At 39.0% G+C, this 9,587-nt stretch overlaps 1 protein-coding gene across 1 annotated transcript; it reads right to left on the reverse strand.

Moving 5' to 3' along the window:
• Positions 1-4,348: 4,348 nt before the first annotated feature.
• On the reverse strand, positions 4,349-9,034 carry CkIalpha (Casein kinase Ialpha). Its single transcript, XM_017068508.4, has 4 exons — positions 8,651-9,034; positions 7,067-7,212; positions 6,224-6,998; positions 4,349-5,652 (listed from the first exon to the last, which is right to left on the reverse strand). The coding sequence occupies exons 2-4, from the start codon at positions 7,143-7,145 to the stop codon at positions 5,493-5,495; spliced, it is 1,014 nt and encodes a 337-aa protein (XP_016923997.1). The 5' UTR covers positions 7,146-7,212; positions 8,651-9,034; the 3' UTR covers positions 4,349-5,492.
• Between the last annotated feature and the right edge of the window lie 553 nt (positions 9,035-9,587).

Below are 9,587 nucleotides of genomic sequence, written 5' to 3' on the forward strand. Positions count from 1 at the left end.
AAAAAAAAACCGATGTACCCCCTTACAAAAAATGAGAAATTGGGTCAAAAAATTAATGTTCCTTAGAGTGATATGGATCGGTAGCATTTGTAGAAAGCTGCTCAAAACAGTCGGTCTTTTAGCTGTACGCCTTGATTTAGCTAAACTACGACTGAAAAACCAGAAAAAATTAGTATTTTTGACTAAAATCTGAATCCCAAAAAAAAACCGATGTACCCCCTTACAAAAAATGAGAAATTGGGTCAAAAAATAAATCTTCCTTAGAGTGATAGGGGTCGATAGCATTTGTAGAAAGCTGCTCAAAACAGTCGGTCTTTTAGCTGTACGCCTTGATTTGGCTAAACTACGACTGAAAAACCACTAAAAAAGGAGTATTTTGACCAAAATCTGAATCACATACTTTTCTTTGAATACAATATACCCTTTACTCGAAGAGAAGTGTATATGCTTCTCCATATATTCAAGAATTAGTTATACTTAAATATAGTTCCTTAGTAACAACCATGAGATGACAAAACTGACTTTTGATAAGCTAATAAATAGCTAGAGATATTTATTAAGTTGGGAAAATATCACATGTTAGGGGTAGAATAAGATTCCCTTCATAACCTACTTTTTGTAGATAATTCTGGTTCGTGGCTTCTTGACGACCTTGGGAGTGGGTTGTGAAGGACCAGCTCCGGAAGTAGTTGGAGTGGCAGGAGGTTCCACCGGATTGGATGAACTTGCTCCGATACGTGGCTTCTTGGCGACCCTGGGAGTGCGTTGTACAGGAGCAGCTCCGGAAGTGGTTGGAGTGGCAGGAGGCTCCACCGGATTGGATGAACTTGCTCCGCCACGTGGCTTCTTGGCGACCCTGGGAGTGCGTTGTACAGGAGCAGCTCCGGAAGTGGTTGGAGTGGCAGGAGGTTCCACCGGTTTGGATGCACTTGCTCCGATACGTGGCTTCTTGGCGACCCTGGGAGTGCGTTGTACAGGAGCAGCTCCGGAAGTGGTTGGAGTGGCAGGAGGTTCCACCGGTTTGGATGAACTTGCTCCGCCACGTGGCTTCTTGGCGACTCTGGGAGTGCGTTGTACAGGAGCAGCTCCGGAAGTGCTTGGAGTGACAGGAGGCGCCACCGGTTCGGATGAACTGGCTCCGATACGTGGCTTCTTGGCGACCGTAGGAGTACGTTGTGAAGGACCAGCTCCGGAAGTGGTTGGAGTGGCAGGGGGTTCCACCGGTTTGGATGAACTTGCTCGGGTCTTCGGCTTCGGTTTGGCCTGCTCAGCGCCCTTGGGCTTCAGATCGGCCTTTTTGCCCACCTGACCATCGCGAGAGGTGGGCTGCATTGGTCCCTTGCTCGAACCCGGGTCCTGGCTGGCCTCCTTGGCCAGGGGCTTCGACGCCTGCGCGCTCGCCTTCGCACTAGTCCCCGGCTGGTCGGTCTCCATCTCCTTCTCCAGATTCTCGGTACTCTCCTTCGGGACCTTTACCAGCGGAACGGCCCGCTCCGGATCCGCCATGTGCAGATCCTCGACACTCACGTTGGAACGGTTGGCCATCGTGGCAAAGCGTTGGGCCTCCACCAGTTTGTCCCTTGCCAAAGCTAAAACAAATCACTCACAAACTCTTTGCCTTTCAATCTTTCCCCGAATTTCAACTCACTGTAGGCCAGGTCCAGGATAACGCCACGTGACGACGAATCCGCCTCCAATCCAAGGTCCTTGAGCAGATTGTTCACGAATGCCATATCGGCAGGGAGATCCAAGTTGCGCTCGGGCATCTTGTAATTCGTTTTCTTCGCCATCGTTAAAGAGAATAGGTTTTCCAAGTGCCTTCGGAATATAATGACAAGTGCTTTCAAATGTCATGACAGTTTGCCAAGGCCTACTTGATTGGCCAAAATCGTTTCAGGGTTGCAGGTTGGTTGACAAGAACTCTGGATTCATGGTATTTTCATGGGGATATGCCCAAGAAACTTTATTTAGTGGGTATGTCAGAACAGTGCATTAAAATTAAATCGTAGACAGAAATATTTATGTACATTGTTCTTGAATTGAGAACATTTGCTCTTAAAGCCCGTGTAGGTACACTATGTGTTCAATGTTCTCAATATCAGAACAAAATCATGATATAAGAAAAGTTAAATTGAAGTTAATTCCACGCGGAGTACAAAATAAAACAAAAAACACACGATTAGAACTCAGATCAATACCCTTCATAAAGTTTTAAAATGGTACCACGGCTACCAACACTGGGATAATAGATGCAGGAACCGGTAGTCGATCACATCTTGGATAATTTTATGAAGAGGTGGCTAGTCCGAAAGTTAAACGGAAGGTTTCATATCGTCAAACAATAGATCCACCAAAGGAACATTTCGATTTCTCTGGAAAAGGAATGGATCACTTTTCCAAAGGCTTTGAATGTGAATATTTGTTTTGCACTTTTACCTAGAACTTAGGTCTTTCTGAACCAGACACGATATATAAAAAAAAAAACTAATAAGAATCACATGGAAATCTCTATTCTTGCGACAAAACTGCATTATAAATCCAAAGGGCGTTGCCCTTAAAAGTTTAAAAGACTATATAAAATAAAAAAATTAAAATTTTTTGTCGGTGAACCAAAGTTGTTTTTTCATTTGTAACGAAAAAGCCATTGTTTTTATGCCCGAAACAACCATTTCAAACCTGCATTATTTTTGATCTAATCAAAATTCCTTAGTTAAGCGACAAAATTACATGACATTAATTATAATAAACAAACTGTTATATTTTTGGTTTCGGGTAAGCCGTTTTGCCCCAATCGTGAGCATATTCCTATAGCTCCGTTACTTTTAAATTAAACGAAATGACCAAATTATGTTTATAAACAAAAACCTGATTTTAAAATGTTTAAATAATATATGTACTTAAGTAACTTCTTTTCGAAAATTAGGTACCATCTTTGGTTCGCCTAGGTGGCAGCGCCGTAAATGCCATTCGGTTCCGATCTTCGGCCAACAACCATGTGGCAAAATGCGGTTAAAGATTAAAATATTGTTAGTTTTCTTAATATTTATACATTTCATTAATAAAGTAACTTTCCTATTATAATAATTATTGATATATGTCCGTCCCTTTTTTCATCACCTACTTTTTGGGTCATCCTTCTGTATTAATTATATCAGAAATAAATAAATTACCATCATATTATATATACTAAACCAACTTTTTGTACACCTGCAAATAAAAAATAAAATTATTTTTCGTTAAAAAAGCAATTAAAATTAAGCTAACGACTTTTTGGAAATTCCAAAAATGTGGTAACGGAATTTAAGCATAAAAATTAAAGGAAAGTGTTTACTAAAAATGAATTAGTAGACTTATAGTAGTTTTAGTACTCATTTTATAAGTCATAAGTGTACTTGTTCTTATCAGCACTGCAGTTGGACCTCCAATCAGCGCATTTTGCTTGATGGCGATGGGTCAGTGGTGCAGTGAAAATCCCATCGTAGTTAATAAATAATAAAAATCAGAAGTCGTACACGGACAGACGGCGTACGTGTCATTAGTCAACGATGACGAACAAACAAAGAAATCAAGAGGGTCTAATAAATGTATTTCCCATGCGGGTTGCAAAAGACGTCAGCTTAATTCGGCTTAGCTCCTAAAAAGACCACCTGGAAATTAAGCAAATAATTTTTTGTTTTTGTAGAAAAATATTAGCTGAAATACCCTTAAAGTCACCATTAACATTAAAAAAAGAAGCGAATTGAAGCATTATTGAGCCATATTAATCATTAATCCTTTATATTGTTTAAAACGTTTAAGAGCAACTTAAGATTTCGAGGTTCCCTTCTTTTTTTTTGATTCCTCTAATATAAATATCAAACTGGCCCGTAATCAAACTAACTATATCTAATATCAACCATGTAAATATTTGATTACCAGCTTGGTTGCATTTTTTAAGTTTTTGCTTTACAATTACTGACCCAACGGATTGTTTTTTTTTACCTGGGACTATGATTTAAAACACCCACTACGAAAGTGTACTTATACATATTTAATTATATAAAATATTTCAAAACTTTGATTACAACCAACCAAAAATTTGACTTAATTCAGTCGAAACATATCTAACGCCAATAAAAAATTCTGGGGTTTAAATAAAACGTGCCTTTTGAATACATAATTTTTAAATTTTTTTTAGTTTAATAAAAAAAAACTAAGTCTATGCTACATTATTAAAAATCAATATGTATGTATAATCTTTAATAAACAAGGCAAAGGATTAGATGAGTAAATACATTTTACTGCTCTTCTCTCCCTTTCTGTCGCCCCATCTCTGTCTAATGCAGATGTGAACAGCTCCGAGTCGAAATTTAATTTCAACATATTTATTGATGTAATTCAAAAAATTAAATATAAGTTATGTTTATAATTATTACTGCTTACTATGCAAAATTACTTTGCAGTTTTGCGTTCTGTTGTTTTGTTTTCCTTCATTATAATTATTATTATTTGTTTTTTTTTGTTTACTCTTGTTGCTGGTTGTATTTTATTACTTTCCCCCATCTCAGTTGGCTTTGCTTGGTTGTTTCTCCTCCTCCTGATCCTCCTTTTTTCTTCCTCCTCCACTATTCTGCATAATTTTTTTGTTTGCTTTTCTCTGTGTATTTTATTAATTTTTTTTATTGTTTATTCTTATTTTTGTGTTTCTTATTTATTCCATTTTAATTAGTTATTGAGTTTTGCTTCGCTCGATTCATAATTAAGCATTGGATTCGATTTGACGTGAATCGAATGGGATATATGCATACATATATGGTGTTTATTCGCTTATATATATACATATACATATATATAGGTTTAGTTTTCCTCAGCATTACTTCTCTTTGCTCCTCCAACATTACCATTATTATTTCTTGTAATTTATTAGGCTAAGTGTTGATTTCTTTCTTTTTCTTCTCTTTTTTCTTTTTTTTTTCGTTTGGGCAATGATGTTTGCTTGTTTTGAGTGGGTGTATGAGAGTGGATTGGATGTGTTGTGGGTGAGTGTGAGTTGTGTATGAGAGTGAGTGTGTTTGGATTGCGAATTGATTTGATTTGAATCGAATTGGTTTCTTATAATTTGTGTGTGTTGCTATCGATCGCAGTGATTCACTTGTGAATCACATTTGCTGGGGTATCATTTTATATTATTATAATGTGTTGTTTGCTTGTTTGCTTGTCTGCGCTGTTGCTGTTGCCTTTGCTTTTGCTTTTGCTTTGCTGTTGTTCCTTATTTGTTTAGTATTGAATTTAAATTAATATTAAGAAACATCCTAACGCTCGCTGCTAGCGATGCTGAATCCTTCTGCTCCGGCTGTTTCTGCTCCTCCGTATTTTCTCCGCTCTTTTCCTGGCCTTTCGCCCACATCCACATCCACGTCCACGTCTGCGTCCGCGACGGCCTCCGTTCTCCTCCTCTTCTGATGCACTCCCCCAATCCTCTTCAACCTCGCTTCAAAGCCAATCCCCAGCTTTTAGTCCGCGATCAGGGGCTTGCCGTTCTGCTTCTCCTTGTCCTTGTCCAATTGCTCCAAGAGTATAGCTGGATTGGGCTGACCCTGGTGGGTCTTCTGCTTCAGCATTGTCCAGTCGTAGATGTAGTCATACTGATGGTTCAGCGTCCTGAACAGTATGCTGTTTTTGGGAAAGAGAAAGTTCGGATTAGTCTACCATTAGATCATCGAGCATTACATTAAAAATTATGAATAAAAGACACATAACAAACTACTAATAAAATCAATACCAGTATTAAAACGTGCTGCACTAACGTATTCTATGTAAAAACATTAAATAAAACCAGTTAACTTCCTATATTAATCGACAAGTAATTATCAAAGTTATAATATAAATTGTTATTTAAGAGATAATAACCGACAAATAGCTATAACACTATTTTCAGTTCTTAATGGCTGATAGTAAAAATATAAATAAAATGTTTATTGAATAAGTCATTGGACTTCATTGAAAATCCAGTTCATTAAAACAAAAACTGAAATAGTTGCTAAAATTATTGAATATTTGGTCGAAAAACGCTTATGAAAAAGACTAGCACAAAATGTAATGTTTGTATACTTGAAATTAATCCTAATTTACAGCAACAAAAATCCTACAAGATAAGTTCTATGTGCATGATCATTTTAAAATAAGATAATTGGACAAATCAAAATCTGATAATGAAAAACCAGCTCACTACAGTCGCACTTACCGGAACAATTGACGTAGGTACATGTAGTCCGGCTGCTCCTCGAAGCGCAGGCTACGACAATAGTTCAGATACATGGAGAACTCGGCCGGCGAGCCCTTGCAGAGGACCTCGATGGGCGTGGACATCTTCTTCTCGGAGATCTTCTCGTACTTCTGCTGCTTGGTGTTGGCCTTCATGCCCTGCCAGGGCAGGACGCCGCGATTGAAGTACATCATCACGTAGCCGAGTGACTCCATGTCGTCCCGGCGCGACTGTTCGATGCCCAAATGGGCATTGATCGACGCGTAGCGGGCGGTGCCGGTGAGGTTCTTGTCCTCGCGGTACAGGATGTGATGACGCGTGTGCGGATCGCGGAACTTCTTGGCCAGCCCGAAGTCGATCAGGAAGAGCTTATTGCAGTGCCGACCAATGCCCATGAGGAAGTTGTCCGGCTTAATGTCGCGATGGATGAAGCACTTCAAATGGATATACTCCAAGCGACCGATCATCTGGTCGACCAGCATCAGCACTGTCTTGATGGTAAAGTGGCGCGTGCAGAAGTTGAACAGATCCTCGAGCGAGGGTCCCAGCAGGTCCATGACCAGGGTGTTGAAGTTCTTCTCCTTGCCGTGGTGACGGATACGGGGGAAGCCCACGCCGCCGCTCAAGATACGGTACAGCTTGGCCTCATACAGCAGCTGCGGATGACGGGCGTGGGCACTCTCCATCTTGATGGCCACCTCCTCGCCGCTCTGGATGCTCATGCCCAGGTAAATGTCGCCAAACGAGCCGCTTCCTGTGGGTTTTTCATAGTGTTAGGAAGGGGATTTCCTGTGGTCTATCCAATCCCTGCCGTTTACTCACCTATCTTTCTGATCACCCGATATTTGCCACCGACGATTATCTCGGGGCGACTTTCCTTCAATATCCGCATCTTGTCCATCTTGGCTAGCTGCTCCTCCACCTAGGGGCTTCTCGTTAAAAGCAGTTGTGCGGGATCACTTGAAATACTGTAGAAATACAATGCAAAAATGTAATTAAGTGGGTTTTTTGATTGATTTAAACAAAATATTCTCTTCAGAAGACCTTCTGAGCCCCAATCACTTTTGATTCTATGAAAATCGATTGGAATAAACTGACAGTTGGCCTCACATAAAGTAACAATCTTGATATGATACTAACAATAAAGGGTTTTTCGATAAAGTGCCACGTAAAAGGGATCTATTACAAGTCAAAAACAGCTGTCAAGAATCCCTAGAAAATCTGAGATATAGCTTTTGTTTATGTTTGGTCGACAGAAAATCGTGTTCTATTACAACTTCAATTGTTTATAGAAGTTTATTATTATTTATGTATTGCAGATGTTTAATTTAAAGAACGGGTTACTTGATCCTAACATTAGAAATGTGACATTTGATGTATATTTGTAAAGGAAATTTGATTTTGAACACCGCACAAAAACTACACCAGATTTAACATGGACTATAAATTTTAAATTTGTATTATTTTTTTAGTTTAGTTTTTGACATAAATATAAACGATTTTTGTATAAACTTGTTATAGAGTTGTATTATTATTCCTGCAACACTAAGGTTACTTTTTAGTTTGGCAATTTGTGGTAGTAGTAGAAATATTTTGGATTGTCTTTAGCGATATGGGTAATATATTTTTTAAGACCTGTTTTAGTGAGACTGTTTAGAGAGTTTTAGATAGAGCCCTCAACAAAAACAGAGACGATTAACATTAATAACAATCGGAATGAGATTTACGGACCAGCTGACTTTTAACTAAGGTTACTAGATCTGTTTTTTTGTCGTCCGCTCGGGTCTATACTTTCTTTTCCACCTATCTTCCTCTTCTTTCGGATTTGTTTTGCTTTTTTTCAGCAGCTTGCACTTTACGTGTTTTTCTACCCAGTCCAATCGATACATCTGCATTATCGATTACACTCACCAGACGATCCACATTTTGGTGCAGGGTTAGGGGGGCGGGGGATTGGGATTTTCCCTGGGGTGGGGGAGTAGGGATAAATAAACACAGACAGACAGACATCGATAAACGATAGATTGGCGACAGGTACTGCTTCCTCTTCTTCCTTACCCCGTTGGAATGCATATTACACACACACACTCATTGCTATGACGCACAAAAACAACAACAACCACAGCAGAAGTCAGAGTGATACACACACACGCACACAACTGCAGTTGCACCTTACAAATGTTTTACACAAAAGAAAATTTCGAAGGCACACATACAGGGGCACACACACACACACACCCATGCATCGCTCAGCGAGACACGCACACTGGCAAACAGCCCACCACACACACGTTTGAATATTTAGCACGCATTTGAAACTGGACGAAATGGGGGAAAAAAATGAAAGATCCTCGCGGATATTTAACAAACACATTTTTCCCACTGCCAGCACAATATAATTCTTACCCGCAGACGAGAAAACGAACAAATTACTGCCCTGCTGGGTGTTTTTTCTCAAGGTTGGGGCTCTTTTTTTACAAATATATTCGCTGCTTTTGCTCTCGGCTGCGCTGCTTTTGCCTCTGCTGCTGCTTCTGCTGGTGGAGAAAAAAAAAACGGAACGGGGAAAATTTCGTCGCAGATCCGTTTTCTTTTCTTTTCGCTTTTTCCTTCCACTCTTGCGGGCACTTCTCAGTTCGATAAATATTGCACGTCGGACGCGAGGCCTTTGCAGCTAATTCGTACGCGCACAAACGGAACAAAAAGAGAGGAAATATATGTATTTTATTAACTAAAATAAAATGGTAGACTCCAGCAAAAATGCTTTTGCATTAGTCTAGTGTGGCCAGATCTGCGCAAGGTCCGTCTGTATGCGTGAGTCTTGGGTATTGGGTATATATGGCGATAGTTTTGCCAACTATCGACACTATCGATTGGTATCGTGGTGGTTACTGCGCGCCACTTTTCAACACTGTTTCGTGACCGCTATTTTCAAATTGGCAAATACTTTCTAGTCGTGTGTGTTTGTTTGTGTGGAGTTCTTATCTGACAGAAAAGTCCAATCAGATTTGTTTTACAAAAATGGTTTTTATTTATTATTTCACTTTTATCGCATTTTATTTATTTTTTATTTTACACTGTCTTGTGTTTTAATGTATTTTCGTTAGCCAACAGTATCTAAAATATATATTATTAAATTTGTTGATGTTGTAAATTTAAAATGTTTTGCATTTAAGAAAAAAAAAACTTCTCCTTTGCCGATATTAGCTTCCCTTCTGGTTTAAAAAATTCCATTTAATTAAATATAACTAGAATTCAGCAATCCAAATACAATTTCCTAACAAAATGTTTTTTTTTTATATATTTAAGTATGTTTCCAAGGACTATTACTTTATTTTTCGTA

This window comes from Drosophila suzukii, chromosome X (genome assembly GCF_043229965.1).
Source record: "Drosophila suzukii chromosome X, CBGP_Dsuzu_IsoJpt1.0, whole genome shotgun sequence".
Lineage (NCBI taxonomy): Eukaryota > Metazoa > Arthropoda > Insecta > Diptera > Drosophilidae > Drosophila > Drosophila suzukii.